This window comes from Apteryx rowi, unplaced genomic scaffold, assembly GCF_003343035.1.
Source record: "Apteryx rowi isolate R43461 unplaced genomic scaffold, aptRow1 scaffold_668, whole genome shotgun sequence".
In the NCBI taxonomy this organism is placed as follows: domain Eukaryota; kingdom Metazoa; phylum Chordata; class Aves; order Apterygiformes; family Apterygidae; genus Apteryx; species Apteryx rowi.
The window spans coordinates 232,683-253,550 of NW_020450947.1; the positions used below are offsets into that span (position 1 = coordinate 232,683).

General features: G+C 45.4%; 1 protein-coding gene across 7 annotated transcripts in view; it reads left to right on the forward strand.

Annotated features, from left to right (window-relative positions):
- Window positions 1-20,868, forward strand: part of NUTF2 (nuclear transport factor 2) — a 39,556-nt gene that overhangs the window by 6,689 nt on the left and 11,999 nt on the right. For 5 of the 7 annotated variants that reach the window (XM_026085410.1, XM_026085415.1, XM_026085412.1 and 2 more), the window contains exons 2-3: window positions 10,134-10,258; window positions 18,884-18,955. In XM_026085410.1, coding sequence (XP_025941195.1) covers window positions 10,160-10,258; window positions 18,884-18,955 — 171 coding nt within the window. In that variant the 5' untranslated portion in view covers window positions 10,134-10,159. Of the gene's footprint in view, window positions 1-4,756; window positions 4,778-6,824; window positions 6,853-10,133; window positions 10,259-18,883; window positions 18,956-20,868 lie in introns of those variants that run through there. The other 2 variants (XM_026085413.1, XM_026085411.1) reach the window with 2 other exon arrangements.

The following is a 20,868-nucleotide window of genomic DNA, read 5'->3' on the forward strand; positions in this document are numbered from 1 at the left end:
GAGGGGAAGTGGGCAGGTGGAATGTGACTTAATTGCAGCTTTTCAGTATCTACAGGGTGATTAGCAAGAAGACAGAGCCAGGCTCTTCACAGCAGTGAATGGCAGGAGGACAAGAGACAAGGGACAGAAGCTGAAATAAGAGATTCTGACTGTATGTAAGGGAGGACCTTTTCCCCATGAGGATGGTCAAGCATTGGAACAAGTTGTCCACAGAAGTTATGCAGTCTCCATCCTTGGTGGTTTTCAGGATTAGACTGGATAAAGGCCTGAGCAAGCTGGTCTGATCTCCCAGCTGCCCATACTTTGAGCAAAAGGTTGGACTAGAGATCTTCTGAGATCCCTTCCAACCTGAATAAGTCTGTGATTTTTCTGATAATTTGTTTAGTTTCTTCTCCTGTTGACAGCATGTGCCTTTGCTAATGAAAGATGATCTATTCAAATGATTTCTAGTGTAAGTTATTACATGAGCTGCTTGAGAGACTGATTAATCCTGTGATGCTGGTTCCATTGGGTTCCTAGAAAGTGTGCCCAAGAGGAGCTCCTCTCTTTTTAAGTCTTAGTGGCAATAGAAAAGAGATTGAAGGAAAGAGTCTTTAGCTCACTACTTTTATTCTGAGCCATCAAAAATAGATATAAATTTAAGTGGTATGAACATGGTAGAAATTGCATGACCAACTGGAACTGAAACAACTGAGTTCTTTTATTGTCTTTATTTGCTCATGTTAATGAATAGGGAAGGGTGCAGTGACTGGTAGCCTAATCATGTTTGCTATGGAGTTGCATGTACCCTTGGACCAATACCACCAATTTAAAGAGCATTGGTGCTCTCTTGTTACACTGAGTATCAAATTTTCCAGAAAACAACCTGTCAGCTTGACATTTTTCTATTCAGCCATGAGAAAGTTTATTAACTTTGGTGCAGTGCTGTGTGGAGTCAGCTTTAATATTCTGGGAATGTGGTTTAGAGATGTTCAAATTACTTGTGGAAGTAGTGTAATCATACTCAGTAACTGGATAATAGGCAAATATTTTCTTTCCTTGTCTTCATTAGCATGTTAAAATGTGTCATTTGAGGCTTTTGTCTTTAAATGCTATGTTTTCTTTCCTGATGTTCTCAAATGGTCAACCTCACAGATCAGAAAGTCTTTACTTAGCTTATTTGCTCGTGATGGTTGTTTTTGATTCTTTGAATGCTTTCTTTGTGTGTGTGGAAATCCCTGTGAGTCTACCTTAATATTCTTTAGCAATTTACATTACACTATGCTATTGCTTGTATCTAAATGATAGTTTTAGTTGGCATTTTCAGAAAATGTAGGATTTCTTAGTAGTGCAAGTCTCCCATGCTTTGATTCAAAAAGACTTCTTTTTTTATTGATAGCAGTTAAGCTAACATGCCCAAGTGTGATAATGCAGTAAGTGTATAGACAAACACCCCCCCCCCCAAAAAAAAAAAAAAACCCATAAAATGTTTCAGGGAAGGTGATCTGTGGGTTTGTGGGGCTTTCCTTGTTTGTTCGTTTTTTTGTCTGTTAGCAGGCAACCCTTTCTCCTTCTGTCAAAATAAAAAAGATGGCTTTTCTCAAGTTACAGCTCCAAGTACCTCTGGTGATGCAGCATCAAATCAATCCTTCCACTCAAGTAGCAGTGTGCTGACTGAGAATCATCTTTAGGTTGTTTCATGGTATCTTGATTGTTGAAGGTAGCAATGGGAAGAGTTATCAACCAAAACTTTTACAGAAATTGGTCGGTTGAGGACTGTGGTCCCCTTAGGAGTCCTGAGCAGTCCTCGTGTGTTCCTCCTGAACTCTAAAGTCCAGAATTAAGAAGGCAGGGAAGGAAGTGGGATGAGTGTAGAAGCCTAGATATGAATACCTAAGCCATGTCAAGTAATGGCAAAGATTCTGTTTCTGTATATTGTGGATAAAAAATCTGCTGCCTAAGGACAGTGTAACCCCAGTCTAATTCTGGATGGTTCATAGCCATGTGAAGGCTCCTTTCTCTTCCAGTCTCCCTCTTTCTTTCTTTCCTCCTTGGTGCTACTACTGTCTGGGGCAGGCATGCTGCTCCATGTGTTACTGGTGCCATCTGCCACATGCTGAAGCAGATGAGGGGGAGAGGCTAATTAAGGCAGTTGTCTCACCTGTGGACCAGTATGGCTGGTGGCACTGGACATAAAGCTGAGGAGCCTGTGGGGGAAGGGAAAGGCTTCAGGATGTAGTGTAGTCTTGGGCAATTTGGCAAAGTTGAGCAGCAACTGAGCAGTATAAATGGTGGGGGGCTGTGCTGCCATGATTGTGGGGCTATGTGGAAGTCCTGTTCATGTTGGGGGGGTTGGGGGGCTTGATTGTAGGTAGGAAAGCCTGATGTCATGGGCAACTCGAAAGCCCTGCATGGTGTAGAGTATCCTTCCATCTCCTGTATTGCAGGATGCTGAACACAGGAGTATTGCTGTATGATCAGGATTGCTATGTAGCCCAAGGAAATATGCAACAGTGGCAGTGCGGTAGTGAGTCTTAAAGAAGTGCTGTGCTGTATGTGGGGTGAACATGGAATGAGGAGGCTGGGGACAGGCTGTGTGCCATGGATCACCATGTAGGATGGGAATTGTGGGAAGTTCAGTGAGTGATGTGTAGAGGTCAGGAGAATATGCTTGAGGATATGCTGGTGTGTGGTCTGGCAAAGATATTGGAAAATTTGTTTTGGACATCATTAGGGGAAAGTCCCCTCTAGAGTAGTGAGCCTAATTCTGCGGCATCAGCACGTACCTGTTAGAGAGCTGCTGGCAACTGCTGCTGTTTTGCAATGATATGGATTTCAATTTGAACACTGACTGCCAGGTGGTATTCAAGATGGGGATAAATTGTCTAATATGAGCAGGTTCCAAGACATTTAAAAAGTAATGTGAGTTAAAGTATTATACTCCATCTGAAGCACATTGGTAGCTCAGCATTGCTACTGTGCTTCTGGAAAGAAACTGTTAATCAAATGGGCTGGGACATTCTTAAGTGGAGGCAGTGAGGTAGGTTTGGTTTGAAGTGAGAAAGGAAAAAATTAAATTGGCTTAATGAAGCTGTCTCCTTTTCCATGGTAAATTAATGTTAGATGTCAAATGTATATGAATATGCAGTGGTAACTTTTAGCAGGTGTTTCTAAAAGGATAGACAATGCCACATTTTCTGTGTTTTTGAGCTTATTGATACCATTCTTTTACCCAGTTTTAATATTAACTGTATGTCCTTGCCCCTGTAACCAAACTTAGAATGAACAATGGATAGAGTTGAGCGTGATGGCTCTGAGGCAGATGTGTTGTCCTCATGTTTGAAAACATCAAAACACATGCATTCTTCCTAGCTTTGGAACAGATGTTCAGTGGTTGATGAAAGCCCTTTATATTACACTTGCATTTATCAGGCTGTTATTAAAAGATATCAATACAATTTGATATGGACTGTATCTGATTTAAAGGCACTGGGCTCGATGACACAGATCTTTCCTATCTTTTGTTCTTTCTAGTATGTCTCTAAGCTGCTTAAACCTGTGGTGACATGCAGAAAACGGTGTGGAGTAAAAGGAGGCAAATCAGAAAAGGGGGAAAAAATTGCTTTTTGGCAGGGGGACAGGGAGGAAGAAGATGTTAAGCAAAACCATATATGAATAGCACAGGGAAAAAAGCAAGATCATAACAAAAAATTAATGAAGGATCACTAATTTCAGCAGCATTTTTTAAGTTTGGTTCTCATTTCTGTGGCAAAATCAACATTATAACTGGGCAAATTTATACTGATTTTTATTTAATGTTTTTTGACCTGCCCAAATACAAATTTCTTTGTGAGCTAACATACTAATTTTTAGTTTCAGAAACCATTCTCCTACTTCTTGTATTTAAAATAAATATCCTTTAATTTCTTACAGTCATAAAGCAAAGGCTTTCTCAAAGTTTCAGGATAAACAGAAGGCATCTGGTGCTTGAGTGAGAGGGTGTTGTGCCTCAAGGGCCAAGTCTAGATGAGATGCGGTACTAGCATACAACTTAATCTCAGGTTGATATGATGGTCTAGTGAGCTATTAAGGGTAAATACACATGGTGTATGAAAAAAAGACTTCATTTAGAAAAAGCTAACCTTTTTTAGCCTCAAGAGAATAAGCTGGTGGTTGTTTGCTATGTACTAGCTCAGCTTGCTGTTAGGTGCTTGGCTGTTTAACATGGTTATCTGCAACTAGATTTGCTCTTGAATGTTTAAGAAGGGTGTCTGGTATTTATCGTCCAAGTTCATAGTGGTGCAGTTGTACCTATGATGGTTTCCACCACAACCACTGTCCTTACCATTCCAAACTATATACCTTTAGGTACCTTCAGATCTTGAATGGAAGCAGCAGACTTCAAAACTAAATACAAGTACTTTGTTTTCCCCCCAAAAGTCATAAGAATCCTCTCTTAATGGCAGGGTAAGCATTACCAAAGTAGATTTACAAGGAGGTTCTGCGGCTCAGTAAGCACCTCAAATAGAGCAGATGCTGCATTCTTTTTTTTTTTTTTTTTTTAAATCTACAAGAGATTCTGGAGGAGCTGAGAAAGGGAACTACAGCCTGGCACAGTCATGTGATCCAGGGTTTCTTCATCACCACAGAAAGCGCATGTTTCAGAGGACCTGTGAACTATGCCATGGGCATGCTTGGAACTGCTGCTTCATGGAGGAATTTCTAGCTTATGTCCCTGCTGGGCCATGGAATAGCTCAAACTGTGAGCTGTCCCATCGGGGTTCTTCCCCTTCTGATGGTAAGCCTTGTGCTTGGGCATGATAGGAAAGTGAGGAAATAAGGAAAGTATAGGTGTTTCTGAGGTGTGGACAAGCTAGATGTCACTCAGCATGTTGCAGTGTGCAGAGAGAAGGTTACAAGGGAGGCTTGAGGAATAAAAATCTGAGAAAAAGCTTTTATGGGGTTAGAGTAGATGGCTACTTTCCCCAGGACTCTTGAGATAGTGTTAAGGTGATCCTCCTCTTCAGGGGCAAATCAGAAGGGATGTGGCAGATGTCATCCCAAGTGCTGGGAGAGCAACATAAGGCCTATCCACTTCTGCTGATCATAGCCCAAACTGCTCTCCAGTTTTGGACATGTTTGCCAGGACTATTCTGTGGCACATGGCAGGCAGAGATGCATCTCTGTCACCTGTGAATGGAAGGAAGGGTTGTGCTGCAGGAGCTTAGCTACATGCAAGCTGAAATCAGTTCTTACAAGTTTAGTTACTTTTTTTTTTCCTCTCTCATGTGGTCTAAAATGTAGAGAGGATGGTATTAGGGAACACAGATTGTAAGGGGGTTGTCTTGAAAGCAAGAGACAAATCCTAGCCTGTGGCACATCAAGAATTTGGTGGGAGGGGTGAGAACGACAGAGGGAGGATAGTGTATTGACATGTTTGACAGCAGGGCAATAAGTAGGATTGCAACCCTGGGCTTCAGGAGAGCAAACTTTGGCCTCTTCAGGGACCTACTTGGAGGAATCCCATGGGTTAGGGCCCTAGAAGGAAGGGGCGTTCAAGAGAGCTGGTTAATCTTCAAGCATCACTTCCTCCAAGCTCAAGAGCGGTGCATCCCTATGAGTAGGAAGTCAAGCAAAGGAGGCAGGAGACCTGCATGGATGAGCAAGGAGCTCCTGGCAAAACTCAACCAGAAGAAGGAAGTCTACAGAAAGTGGAAAGGGGGACAGGCCACTTGGGAGGACTATAGGCACGTTGTCAGAGTATGCAGAGATGTGACGAGGAAGGCTAAGGCCCGTTTGGAATTAAATCTGGCAAGGGATGTCAAGGACAACAAGAAGGGCTTCTTCAAATACATCAGTGGCAAAAGGAAGACTAGGGAAAATGTGGGCCCTTTGCTGAATGGGATGGGTGCCCTGGTGACAAAGGATGCAGAGAAGGCAGAGTTACTGTATGCCGCCTTTGGTTCAGTCTTTACTGCTCAGGACAGCCCTCAGGAATCCCAGACCCTGGAGGCAAGAGAGAAAGTCTGGAGAAAGGAAGACTTTCCCTTGGTTGAGGAGGATCAGGTTAGAGATCATTTAGGCAAACTTGACATGCACAAATCCATGGGCCCTGATAAGATGCACCCATGAGTGCTGAGGGATCTGGCGGACATTATTGCTAGGCCACTCTCCATCATCTTTGAAAGGTCATGGAGAACAGGAGAGGTGCCTGAAGGCTGGAAGAAAGCCAGTGTCACCCCAGCCTTCAAAAAGGGCAAGGGGAGGACCCAGGGAACTACAGGTCAGTCAGCCTCACCTCCATCCCTGGAAAGGTAGGTGATGGAGCAGCTCATCCTAGAAGCCATCTCTAAGCATGTGGAGGAAAAGAAGGTGATCAGGAGTAGGCAGCATGGCTTCACCAAGGGGAAATCATGCTTAACCAATCTGACAGCCTTCTGTGATGGAATGACTGGCTGGGTAGATGAGGGGAGAGCAGTGGATGTTGTCTCCCTTGACTTCAGCAAGGCTTTTGACACTGTCTCCTATAACATCCTCATAGACAAGCTCAGGAAGTGTGGGCTAGATGAGTGGACAGGGAGGTGGATTGAGAAGTGGCTGAATGGCAGAGCTCAGAGGGTTGTGATCACTGGCACAGAGTCTAGTTGGAGGCCTGTAGCTAGCGGTGTCTCCCAGGGGTCAGTACTGGGCCCAGTCTTGTTCAACTTCTTCATCAATGACCTGGATGAAGGCACAGAGTGCACCCTCAGCAAGTTTGCTGATGAGACAAAACTGGGAGGAGTGGCTGATACACCAGAGGCTGTGCTGCCATTCAGAGAGACCTGGACAGGCTGGAGAGGTGGACGGAGAGGAACCTCATGAAGTTGAACAAAGGCAAGTGCAAGGTCCTGCACCGAGGGAGGAATAACCCCACACACCAGTACAGGTTGGGGGTTGACCTGCTGGAAAGCAACTCTGCCAAGAAGGACCTGGGAGTGCTGGTGGACACCAAGTTAAGCATGAGGCAGCAAKGTGCCCTTGTGGCCAAGAMGGCCAATGGTATCCTGGGGTGCATCAGRAAGAGYSTTGCCAGCAGGTYGAGGGAGGKGATCCTGCCCCTCTGCTCAGCCCTGGTGAGGCCACATCTAGAGTACTGTGTTCAGTTCTGGGCTCCCCAGTACAAGAGGGATGTGGTACTACTGGACCAAGTCCAGCAGAGGGCTACAAAGATGATTAGGGGACTGGAGCATCTCTCTTATGAGGAAAGGCTGAGAGAGTTGGGCCTGTTTAGCTTGGAGGAGAGAAGGCTGAGAGGAGATCTTATCAATGTATACAAATATCTGAAGGGAGGGTGTCAAGAGGATGGAGCCAGACTCTTTTCGGTGGTGCCCAGCGACAGGACGTGAGGCAATGGGCACAACCTGAAACACAGGAAGTTCCATCTGAATATGAGAAAAATCTTCTTCACTGTGAGGATGACAGAGGACTGGAAGAGGTTGCCCAGAGAGGTTGTGGAGTCTCCTTCTCTGGAGATATTCAAAACCCGCCTGGATGCAATCCTGTGCAATATGCTCTAGGTGACCCTGCTTGAGCAGGGGGGTTGAACTAGATGATCTCCAGAGGTCCCTTCCAACCTCAACCAGTCTGTGATTCTGTGATGATACCAGCATCTTGGAGACCATAACTTTGGATGTCCACTAGACTTGTGCAGAATTCTAAATCCTGGGCCTTTTTCTGGAAGGTGTTTTGTAGGTCTGTCGTGAAACTTGGAGATGGCAAGAGTGTGTTATGAAAGTACCCTATTGCATGTTCCTGTTCTTTATTGGTTGTAGGTGAAACTAAAGGGCTACTACAGTGGGTTCATGTAGATGTAGTTCCCATGGGATTATTTGGTATGTTCTTGAAACTTAACTTTCCCAAATGCAAGTGTAGGATCTAAAGAGTTTCACAGTTCTGTAGTGTGATAAGTCTGTTACAGCTGGGGAGATACGCTGGCAACGTATACTTCCATTGCTCAGGCACAGCCTAGATCTCTTTCACACCAGCATGGCTTCTGATAAGTCTTTTGAGGTTTAGGATGAAGGCTGTTTGAATACTATGAAGTGGTTTTAGGGAAATTTTCTTACAAAATGAATCCTTTAATACAGGCCAAAGTTATTTATTGCCATGTCTGTTCCAGGTTAGGCTGATATGTGGCAAAAATGGTTATGCAATTGATATAACTTTTCTCCTGTAAAGAAGTGAGTTTGAGTTGTTTGGGTTTTTGTTTGTTTTTTACCCTGTTGCACTTGGATGGATTTTTCAATTTGTGATCTGTTTTCACAGAGTGACCCTGTTGGGTAAAACTTCTTCAGACTGAGTCATGTATTGCAAATATTCATGGGACAAATGCTGATTGTTATTCCAGACTGTGTATTGTAGACTTTCTGGACCAGTTCAAAGATTAGTTAAATAGCAGTAAGTCTGTGACTTTCTGGTCTACTTTAGCATACAGGATTACTGGTTTTGATGCTGACCATGTTGCCTAGAAAGTTGATGTTAGATTAAAATTGTTTCAAAGACAGGACGAGTATGTTTCTCACAAGTTCATTTCTGACCTCAGTCTTTCATCCCTGGACAAAATAAATTTCCAAGGTGCACTTGAGAACAAGCCTTCAGCTATCATCAGCTGTGTGTCAAAAACCGCGGAGTCTGTAGCTTGGTTTTGTGGCACATCATTACAACCAAGGCTCTTCCTGCAGAGCTTTTCCTTCACAGGCTACAAAACATCTCTTTCTCAGAAGGGATGACCACACTGTCACACAACTGTGTGAGTAATTGACATCCAAAGAGCCCAGAATAACTTGTCATGTCTTGTGTTCAAAAACAGAATTTCACGTCCTGCATACTTTCTAGCCCTGCAGTGCAATACAGACTGATAGTTCGAGGGTTCCTGGTGAGGTATTGCAGAAAGAGCCTAGGGACTGGCAGATCTTGACCTTCATCCAGAATAATTTAGTTTTCTTGAAATAAACTCAGACCTTAAAATGGAATGTAATGGTTTTTAAGCATAACATTTTTTTTCTTTGTGTTTTGACTTCAGCACAATTCTTCAGCTTGGGAGGTCTTTTAGAGATGGATCAGGATAAAGAAAAAACGAATTTGTTTTTGAAAAGTTCTATGGGAATGTAGAGTTGCTGTCTGTACTGATCTTGCATGATAACTTCTAGATCTGGACCTGTTTGGACTGGTGCACGTGACATATGTTTAATTCTCAAAAATAGTAGGGACTGATTTTTCAGAAGGGTTCGATACCTCTGAGCTCCCAGTACCTTCACTGGGAACTGCAGATGCTCAGGACAGTGAAAAATCAGGATTTGCATCTTTAAATTACTACAGCTTCAAAGATGCATGTCAAGTATACTTCAGCCTTATTGGCAGGATGAAAGAGTAAAGCAGGTCTTAAAGTAAGCTTGTGTTATGCAAAAAGCTAGTGGAAGTGAATTAACTCCTATTGTATACCACTGAAAGGACACTTTATTCCTCAGAGTGATCTGTGGCTGGTGAAATATATGAGGAATCACAAAATTGTTGGGGTTGGGAAGCATCTCTGGAGATCATGTGGTCCAACCTACTTGTTCGAGCAGGGTCAGGTAGAGCAGGTTGCCCAGGACTGTGTCCAATCAACTTTTAAATATCTCCAAGGATAGAGACTCCACAACCTCTCTGGGCAACCTGTTCCAGTGTTCAACAACCTTTACAATGAAGAAGCATTTTCCTGTGTTCAAGTGGAATTTCCTGAGTTTCAGTTTGTGCCCGTTGCCTCTCGTCCTGATGCTGGCCCCCACTGAAAAGAGTCCAGCTCTATTCTCTTTTCACCCACCCATGAGATGTTTATAGATAATGATAAGATAACCCCTGAGCTTATTCTTCTCCAGGCTAAACAATCCCAGCTCTGTCAGCCTTTCCTCCCATGAAGGATGCTCCAGTCCCTTAATCATCCTTGTGGCCCTTTGCTGGACTTGCTCCAGTAAATACCTGTCTGAGGGATTGCCATACTTCTTCCAATTGCCGTACTTCAGCAAATTCTGGCTGTCTGAGGGGTCTGCGTTTACCTCTGTTTAATACACAAGCCAAATACTATGCTTATTTGTGATTGTTCTCTCTGCTGATTTTTTTGTTTGTTTGTTTTACAGTCACTGGCTTTGGGTGAGGATTCAGAATGGGAGACAAGCCTATCTGGGAGCAGATTGGGTCCAGCTTCGTACAACATTACTACCAGCTCTTTGATGCAGACAGGACCCAGTTAGGAGCAATATATGTGAGTATCTCTAGAAAGGAAGTTGGGGCTCTGTCCCATAATCTGTCTAAATTTCCCTATTTTGATGTGTGGGAATACACAAGGTGGGCTAGTGGGTTTCATCCGGACTCCAGAATATTAGTCAAGCAATTGTACTTTCTGAACTCTTATTTCTTGCCTTCCTCTTATATGTGTCTTCTATTTAGAGCTTTGTCTGCCTTGTTGATTGGCAGTCAATCTCAAAAAAAACCAAACAACAACACCCAAACAAAAACAACAAAAACCCAACCCCCCACCCTCCCTCAACAAAATGGCTATAGACAGTGGCTTGCAGTGGGAGAGACTGGTGATTATCCTGTGATTAAATTCTCTGTAAAAGCAGCTGTGCTATCCTTAGTTTGCTGTTAGTTTATAGGCTTGGATTTGATTGGACACCTGTTAGGGTGGTAGGCTGTGGATTTTTCTAAGTCCTCCTCTGTTTAGCAGTTCTTACAGGTGTTTTTTGATCTCATGCTGTATGTTTTTTCAGAATGTTAAACTTGGTTTAAATTTTTAAATCTAGTTTAAACTTTTAAACTCAGTTTAAATTTAGACTTTTTTAAATTAAAAATTCTTAACTTTTGCCCCTTATTTGGGGCAAAATAAATTTGGATTCCAAAATTAAAGCCTGTAACTAAAAGGCCCAAGGGAGTGTTGGCCTCTAGTCCTGGAGGAGGACATGTTCTACAGAACATGCAAAATGCTAGTTGAGATTACCTGTGGTGAGGAATGCTGCTGGGTGGCTGAGTTGTTTCAGTAGGACACTCAAGTCTTGTAAGTCTTTTAGCATGTCCTGCTTTTCTGACCCTTGCTGGATGAATCTCATGCAGCTCTGCCAAGCTCTTGAGTGTTGGAAGTTCTTGCAGGAATACCATCTGACACCTCTCCCTCCACCTCAGCAGTCTCCGCTAGCACTGATAGCATTACTTTTTTGGATTCTTACTCCTTTGTGTATTTGCTGTCTGCTAGACTGTTGGCTGATTCTGGACAAGGAGCTGTGAGCAGAACCTGCAAAGTGAGAAGACCAAGTAGCCAGTATTTAATCCACAGCTCTAAATATGAAGCCTCTTTGCAGTTTCTGGCATGTTATGACCCAAACCTCTTCCAGCTGCAGAACACTGATTCATTCTACTGAAGACTAATGCATTCCTGGAAACATGGCCTTTCATTCAGTAAACACCTGGGCATTTTCTACCCTTGGGGTCCTGCTGCCTTTCATCATTCAATGGAGATTCCTATGCAAGTACAGGCAGGAGAGCATTAGGCAGGTCACTGATGTGTTTTACAGAGTTTCTAAACTATGGAGGGTATGGACCCTGGTTTTGTGTGGCTAAAATGCAGCAAGGATACAACTTCTCTAAATTAGAGGAGATTCTGTAGAAATGTTCTGCTTCTACTGAAGCCTTTTGCCTTCTGAGACCTTGTGGGATTAAATAGATCACAGAATCACAGAATCACTGAGGTTGGAAGGGACCTCTGGAGATCATCTAGTCCAACCCCCCTGCTCAAGCAGGGTCACCTAGAGCACATTGCACAGGATTGCATCCAGGCGTGTTTTGAATATCTCCAGAGAAGGAGACTCCACAACCTCTCTGGGCAACCTGTTCCAGTCCTCTGTCATCCTCACAGTGAAGAAGTTTTTTCTCATATTCAGATGGAACTTCCTGTGTTTCAGTTTGTGCCTGTTGCCTCGCGTCCTGTCGCTGGACACCACCGAAGAGAGTCTGGTCCCATCTTCTCGACACCCTCCCTTCAGATACTTGTACACATTGATAAGATCTCCTCTCAGCCTTCTCTTCTCCAGGCTAAACAGGCCCAGCTCTCTCAGCCTTTCCTCATAGGAGAGATGCTCCAGTCCCCTAATCATCTTTGTAGCCCTCTGCTGGACTTGGTCCAGTAGTACCACATCCCTCTTGTACTGGGGAGCCCAGAACTGAACACAGTACTCTAGATGTGGCCTCACCAGGGCTGAGCAGAGGGGCAGGATCACCTCCCTCGACCTGCTGGCAAGGCTCTTCCTGATGCACCCCAGGATACCATTGGCCTTCTTGGCCACAAGGGCACCTTGCTGCCTCATGCTTAACTTGGTGTCCACCAGCACTCCCAGGTCCTTCTTGGCAGAGTTGCTTTCCAGCAGGTCAACCCCCAACCTGTACTGGTGTGTGGGGTTATTCCTCCCTCGGTGCAGGACCTTGCACTTGCCTTTGTTCAACTTCATGAGGTTCCTCTCCGTCCACCTCTCCAGCCTGTCCAGGTCTCTCTGAATGGCAGCACAGCCTCTGGTGTATCGGCCACTCCTCCCAGTTTTGTCTCATCAGCAAACTTGCTGAGGGTGCACTCTGTGCCTTCATCCAGGTCATTGATGAAGAAGTTGAACAAGACTGGACCCAGTACTGACCCCTGGGAGACACCGCTAGCTACAGGCCTCCAACTAGACTCTGTGCCGCTGATCACAACCCTCTGAGCTCTGCCATTCAGCCACTTCTCAATCCACCTCCCTGTCCACTCATCTAGCCCACACTCCCTGAGCTTGTCTATGAGGATGTTATAGGAGACAGTGTCAAAAGCCTTGCTGAAGTCAAGGGAGACAACATCCACTGCTCTCCCCTCATCTACCCAGCCAGTCATTCCATCACAGAAGGCTGTCAGATTGGTTAAGCATGATTTCCCCTTGGTGAAGCCATGCTGCCTACTCCTGATCACCTTCTTTTCCTCCACATGCTTAGAGATGGCTTCCAGGATGAGCTGCTCCATCACCTACCTTTCCAGGGATGGAGGTGAGGCTGACTGACCTGTAGTTCCCTGGGTCCTCCCCTTGCCCTTTTTGAAGGCAGGGGTAACACTGGCTTTCTTCCAGCCTTCAGGCACCTCTCCTGTTCTCCATGACCTTTCAAAGATGATGGAGAGTGGCTTAGCAATGACATCTGCCAGCTCCCTCAGCACTTGTGGGTGCATCCCATCGGGGCCCATGGATTTGTGGGTGTCAAATTTGCTTAAATGATCTCTAACCCAATCCTCCTCGACCAAGGGAAAGTCTTCCTCTCTCCAGACTTTCTCTCTTGTCTCCAGGGTCTGGGATTCCTGAGGGCTGTCCTGAGCAGTAAAGACTGAACCAAAGGCGGCATACAGTAACTCTGCCTTCTCTGCATCCTTTGTCACCAGGGCACCCATCCCATTCAGCAGTGGGCCCACATTTTCCCTAGTCTTTCTTTTGCTACTGATGTATTTGAAGAAGCCCTTCTTGTTGTCCTTGACATCCCTTGCCAGATTTAATTCCAAACGGGCCTTAGCCTTCCTCGTCGCATCCCTGCATACTCTGACAACGTTCCTATATTCCTCCCAAGTGGCCTGTCCCCCTTTCCACTTTCTGTAGACTTCCTTCTTCTGGTTGAGTTTTGCCAGGAGCTCCTTGCTCATCCATGCAGGTCTCCTGCCTCCTTTGCTTGACTTCCTACTCATAGATTATGCAGCATGGGGGAACCCGTGGATTTCTTCTGCATTCCTGAATTGCTGCTTTCCACCTCAAGGTTCAATTTTTCTCCTTTAGTAGCGTGACCCAATGAAATTGAGCTTTTGTTCTGAGACAGTAACTCATATAGCTCAAGCAGTTCATAATAAGAGTTGGAACTAAGTCAAGGGTTTGTACAGCAGTTATGTTCATGCACTTGTGTCTTGCAGGAAAATGCTGTAGCTGCTACTTTTTTCTACTTTATGTGTGTGTAGCTTGTTGTAGTGAAGTATTTTCTTATTTTTATGCTGTTTTCTCATCCATAGGGCTTTTGAGATGGGAGAAGGGATGGTTTTGGTTCTTGAAGCAGTTGCTCCCGGATATTTGGTGTAGAAAGTAACTATCAAGGCAACCTATAGCTGGGAGTCAGGTAGACACTAACAAGGTACAATCTAAAATTGTAGCCTGTTTCAGGAAAGATACGTTCCCTCACTAGTTTAATGTGTCCCCTCTGGTGCAGGACCTTTCTGACTGTTCAGAGAGCAGTAGTAAGCTCAGCTGCCGATTCCTGAAATGGATTCGGTAAGGCAGGTCCTGGGTCTCCTCTGCTTTTCTGGCTTTCCCTATTTGAAACCTGTACTTTGAGTGTTTGAGAGAAGAATAGCATCATCCCCTGGTACCATCACCTCGTTTCCCAAGTTATCGAAGTCAGAAATTGATGTCATATCGTAAGATGTGGGTGGTGTCAGCCAGATGCTCTTGCTGAGTAACTAGCTTACACAACCCAAATTTGGTCCCTTTTCCCCTAAAAGGGGCATGTCTCAAGTGGAGGCTGTGTTCAAGGACTCTTACCCATATTGCCTCCAGTTTTGTCTGTGACTGAGGTGCTCTGTGCTGTTCTGCTGGTCTACTTCTTTGTTCTTTTGGCTCTTGGTGCGTGTGCTCTATATTGTGTCCTTGCCATGATTTTGTGAGAACCAGAAGCTTTTTGAGATTGTGGCTGTGTTGGACAGGTTCAATGCACCTGCCTGGAGGATATGGCTTTCTGGTGCAGCATGGGTCAAAAACAGGGCTTGGAAAATTGCTGGAGAACACAAATGGGATTCTTTAGATTCTGCCCTTTTCTGCTCACGTATTCAGAGCGTAAGTGAGATTTTAAATTTGGAAGGGGAAGAGCCAGCAATCATGTTCCTTGAGCTATTTAGACTCAAAATGGTGGAAGGAGTGATAGGTTCCAGGACAACTTGGGATATGAGTAGAAGGTTAGGGTGCTGTTTGGAGATGGCAGCAGGCAGACTTTGAGCTCAGTGGAAATCAATTTAAATTTAAGTCTGTTTGTCAAGGGCTAAAGTTGGAATTGAGATGTCAGAGCTCTGTCAACAGTAGTTAGGATCTTGTGACCTTGGGATAAACTGTAGAATCACAGACTGGTTGAGGTTGGAAGGGACCTCTGGAGATCATCTAAGTCGAACCCCTCTGCTTAAGCAAGGTCACCTAGAGCATATTGCACAGGATCGTGTCCAGGCGGGTTTTGAATATCTCCAGAGAAGGAGACTCCACAACCTCTCTGAGCAACCTGTTCCAGTCCTCTGTCATCCTCACAGTGAAGAAGTTTTTCCTCATATTCAGATGGAACTTCCTGTGTTTCAGTTTGTGCCTGTTGCCTCACGTCCTGTCACTGGGCTTCACTGACAAGAACCTGGCTCTGTCCTCTTGACACCCTCCCTTCAGTTATTGTATACATTGATAAGATCCCCTCTCAGTCTTCTCTTCTCCAGGCTAAACAGGCCCAACTCTCTCAGCCTTTCCTCATAGGAGAGATGTTCCAGTCCCCTAATCATCTTTGTAGCCCTCTGCTGGACTTGGTCCAGTAGTACCACATCCCTCTTGTACTGGGGAGCCCAGAACTGAACACAGTACTCTAGATGTGGCCTCACCAGGGCTGAGCAGAGGGGCAGGATCCCCTCCCTCAACCTGCTGGCAAGGCTCTTCCTGATGCACCCCAGGATACCATTGACCTTCTTGGCCACAAGGGCACCTTGCTGCCTCATGCTGAACTAGGTGTCCACCAGCACTCCCAGGTCCTTCTTGGCAGAGTTGCTTTCCAGCAGGTCAACCCCCAACCTGTACTGGTGCGTGGGGTTATTCCTCCCCAGGTGCAGGACCTTGCACTTGCCTTTGTTGAACTTCGTGAGGTTCCTCTCCATCCACCTCTCCAGCCTGCCCAGGTCTCTCTGAATGGCAGCACAGCCTCTGGTGTATCGGCCACTCCTCCCAGTTTTGTCTCATCAGCAAACTTGCTGAGGGTGCATCGTCCCTTCATCCAGGTCATTGATGAAGAAGTTGAACAAGACTGGGCCCAGGACTGACCCCTGGGAGACACCGCTAGCTACAGGCCTCCAACTAGACTCTGTGCCACTGATCACAACCCTCTGAGCTCTGCCATTCAGCCACTTCTCAATCCACCTCCCTGTCCACTCATCTAGCCCACACTCCCTGAGCTTGTCTATGAGGATGCTATGGGAGACAGTGTCAAAAGCCTTGCTGAAGTCAAGGGAGACAACATCCACTGCTCTCCCCTCATCTACCCAGCCAGTCATTCCATCACAGAAGGCTATCAGATTGGTTAAGCATGATTTCCCCTTGGTGAAGCCATGCTGCCTACTCCTGATCACCTTCTTTTCCTCCACATGCTTAGAGATGGCTTCCAGGATGAGCTGCTCCATCACCTTTCCAGGGATGGAGGTGAGGCTGACTGACCTGTAGTTCCCTGGGTCCTCCCCTTGCCCTTTTTGAAGGCTGGGGTGACATTGGCTTTCTTCCAGCCTTCAGGCACCTCTCCTGTTCTCCATGACCTTTCAAAGATGATGGAGAGTGGCTTAGCAATGACATCTGCCAGCTCCCTCAGCACTTGTGGGTGCATCCCATCGGGGCCCATGGATTTGTGGGTGTCAAATTTGCTTAAATGATCTCTAACCCAATCCTCCTCGACCAAGGGAAAGTCTTCTTTTCTCCAGACTTTCTCTCTTGCCTCCAGGGTCTGGGATTCCTGAGGGCTGTCCTGAGCAGTAAAGACTGAAGCAAAGGCGGCATACAGTAACTCTGCCTTCTCTGCATCCTTTGTCACCAGGGCACCCACCCCATTCAGCAGTGGGCCCACATTTTCCCTAGTCTTCCTCTTACTGCTGATGTATTTGAAGAAGCCCTTCTTGTTGTCCTTGACATCYCTTGCCAGATTTAATTCCAAACGGGCCTTAGCCTTCCTCGTCGCATCCCTGCATACTCTGACAACGTGCCTATAGTCCTCCCAAGTGGCCTGTCCCCCTTTCCACTTTCTGTAGACTTCCTTCTTCTGGTTGAGTTTTGCCAGGAGCTCCTTGCTCATCCATGCAGGTCGCCTGCCCCCTTTGCTTGACTTCCTACTCATGGGGACGCACCGCTCTTGAGCTTGGAGGAAGTGATGCTTGAAGATTAACCAGCTCTCTTGAACACCCCTTCCTTCTAGGGCTCTAACCCATGGGATTCTTCCAAGTAAGTCGCTGAAGAGTCCAAAGTTTGCTCTCCTGAAGTCCAGGGTTGCAATCCTACTTAGTGCCCTGCTGCCTCCTCGCAGGATCCTGAACTCCACCATCTCATGGTCACTGCAGCCAAGGCTGCCCCCGACCTTCACATCTTCCACCAGTCCTTCTTTGTTTGTTAGTACCAGGTCCAGCAGCACACCTCTCCTTGTTGGCTCCTSCACCACCTGTGTCAAGAAGTTGTCACCAGTGCTCCGCAGGAACCTCCTGGACTGTTTGTGCCTAGCTGTGCTGTCTTTCCTGCAGATATCAGGGTGGTTGAAGTCCCCCATGAGAACCAGGGCCTGTGATCGTGAGCTACTTCCAGCTGTCTGCAGAAGGCCTCACTGACTTCCTCTTCCTGATCAGGCGGCCTGTAGTAAACACCCACAACAGTGTTACCCATGCTGGCCTGCCCTTTAATCCTTACCCATAAGCTCTCAGCTTGCTCTTCATCCACCCCTAGGCAGAGCTCAATACATTCCAGTTGCTCTCTCACATAAAGAGCAACTCCACCACCTCGCTTTCCTGGCCTGTCTTTCCTAAAAAGCACGTAGCCATCCATGACAGCATTCCAGTCATGTGAGCTATCCCACCATGTCTGTGTAATTGCAATGAGATCGTGGCCCTGCGACCGCACACAGATTTCTAGTTCTTCCTGTTTATTCCCCATGCTGTGTGCATTGGTGTACAGGCACTTCAGAGAGGTGATCAAGCATGCAGGTTTCCCAGGAGGGGTACAAGAGGATCCTCCATAGCCAYGTCCCATGCGCACTTCCCTGGCTGCATGCACCTGCTGGAGGCATCCCAACTTGAACCGTGTTTTGCCAACTACCCTGTCACTATAAACTCTCCCCTTCCCCCATCTTTCCTAGTTTAAAGCCCTCCTTACCAGGTTGGCCAGCCTGTTGGCAGAGACACACCTGCCCCGCTTGGTGAGGTGGATCCCATCTCTCCCCATCAGTCGTCGATCTTCAAACAGGGTCCCATGGTTGTAGMAACCAAAACCCTGTTGCCAACACCGGTGGCGCAGCCAGTTGTTAACTTGGAAAATCCGAGAAAGCTTCTTAGCTGTTGCTGTTGTACTTATCATATAGCATAGTCAGGAGGTCCTCCCTCATATATTACAAGAGCTTGTAGACTGAAGCATTGCAGTCATTTCATTCCAGATGGGGCAGTCTGTTAGAAAACCTTTAGATGCACATTATGCTGTTCTGGATGTGAGTAGGATATGCAAATCAGTACTTGAAATGTAAAAAACATGGTGGTGTAACTCATTTTGTGAGACTTCTTCCTATCTTTTTGTCTCTTCATGCTTTACTTTGTGTCCATACCTTTAGATTTTTCTTCTGAAAGCTAACTTTGATCCAAAGGAAGGAACTCTTTCACTGGTAGAACTGTGACAGTGAAATTTCATCTACTTGATTTTTAATTGACTTTTCTAAACTGTTTTAATTGCTCTTTGTGGTTTCTTTCTGTCTTCTTTTGCAGTAGTTTCCGAAAAGCTGGATTCTAAAGGTATATGCCAAGTAAACAAATCTTACCAAGATTGCTTAAGAGTTACCTAAGCAGGTTGATGAATTTGTTTTTCTTTCCCTTCAGATTGATGCATCATGCCTTACGTGGGAAGGACAGCAGTTCCAGGGCAAAGCAGCTATTGTTGAAAAACTCTCTGTAAGTGTGTAATCCTTACTGAATGTTCTGGGAAACGTTTCTGAAGACTGTAAATTAGTCACTTTTCAAAATCTGAACTAGAAGTTTAGCAGCTTAAAACTCTTGAAAATGAGACTTGTGCTTCCAGGTTACGGTCTTCAGAAAATGTTACCTGTGGTTTAATTCTGTGTGGTGGGGTGTTAATTGGCTCTCTTAGTTTGCAAGATTATTTTGTGACTCTGAAATTAGATTTGACATTGCTAGCTTACTTTTAAAAAAAGTACAGTCCATACTGCTGACCCTTGATCTTTTTTAGAACAATGCTGTGGAAGTAGCACAGCAAACCTGTTTGGATTTGCATGTGGTAAAGATCCAGCACGTTATCACTGCCAGGAGCTTTCTGTTTTCTGATACATAAACTGCAAACAATTTCTGTAGCATAGACCCTGGCTTATTCTAAACCCAGAGTTCATCAGCTATTCAGAAGTTATGGTTCAGGATTTTGAAACTAGTGCTTCCTTTAAGTGGGAGGAAAGCATTTCTTACTGTATAGAGAATGTGAGGCTCTCACTCTATGTTCACTTAGTTAAACATGGAAAAAAAATTATTCTTTTGAGGAAAATCTGTGTTAATGGTCTAAAAATGGGTGTACCTGTGAGCTGTCATGAGATTAGAAAGTTTGTTCCTCTTGCAAGATCTGTAGAGGGCATGCTTTAGCTCTTCTGACATTCTGCTCAGAACATGGTCTATCAGGCAGAATAAGACACCATTCAGAGTCTTCATTACTCTCTGAGAAGAAAAACCTTTGTTACTTGAACACCTGTCTAGTTGCACAGCTATTGTTCTTGTGTTTTGGAATCACTGCTTTCATTCAAGTTCTCTTCAACTGTGAAGACCGTAGTTTGTCCTTGGATCTGTATTTTAGGTGCCTACTTCGCCTTCAAGAAGGCCACGTACCTCAGAAGTAACACAGCTTGCAATTGTTTACTCCCAGATAAGGCAGAAGATACTCAAGCTGCAGAGCTGGCTGTTTGTGTACTCACTGTTCCTTAGACTTCTGGGCTAGCAGCCATTTAGACACCCAACCAGCTAAACATTTGCTTGGCTAGTGTCTAAAACTGTTGCCTTGGATCTGTCCCAGTGCAGATCAGCCCATTACCCTCCAGGGTGATACTCACTTTCTTCTTTGCCTTCCCTGACTGTAGCAAAAGTCAGACTTCCTGAATTCATGTGCCTGCTGCACAATCTTGCTCAGTGAGTGGAGGCACACTTCTTGGCCCCAGGGGGAGCTTTTTCTGTCGCTATCCATTTGATTAAAGCAAAGAAGAAACGCAGTGGAATTATTCAATGCCCTTCTGCTGACATGGCTTGCTATGGAGCTGTATCAGCTTACCCCAACTGTGATGTCTTTCAGCATGGCTCTGTCAGCACCAAGCTACTTGGGCTCTGTCTGCGGTTCAACCTAATGTGCTTGTCTAGCCCGTTTCTGCCCCTGGAGCATCTGACAGTGCAGGTCACTGACAAAATTTGGCACTTTTTGCTTTTGCGCTCTGTGGTTTTGTGTACTTCAGTGCCTGACCTAACCAGTACTGTGCCCTAAGCACCAACAAGATCTCTCCTGTATAACAGCAACACAGCAGCACCTTTTCAACCCACTCTGTGTCAGATGATGCTAACACTATGGGACAAGGCTGGAGTGACATTGGTTTGCCAATGCTGGTGCACCTGTAACAGAGTGGACAGTCCTTCTTTCTGTCTTAATTGGTGCCGGACTTGGGAATCATCATCTCAAATAGAATGCCTGCCCTCTTTGGTGCAGCCTGTTTTGGCTTAAGCATTTGAGATACTCCTTTAGTTCTTCTAGGAGCTACACCAAGGGAAGAAGCTACACCAAGTTGCTTTAATGACAGAATATCTCCAGACCTACTTTAGCG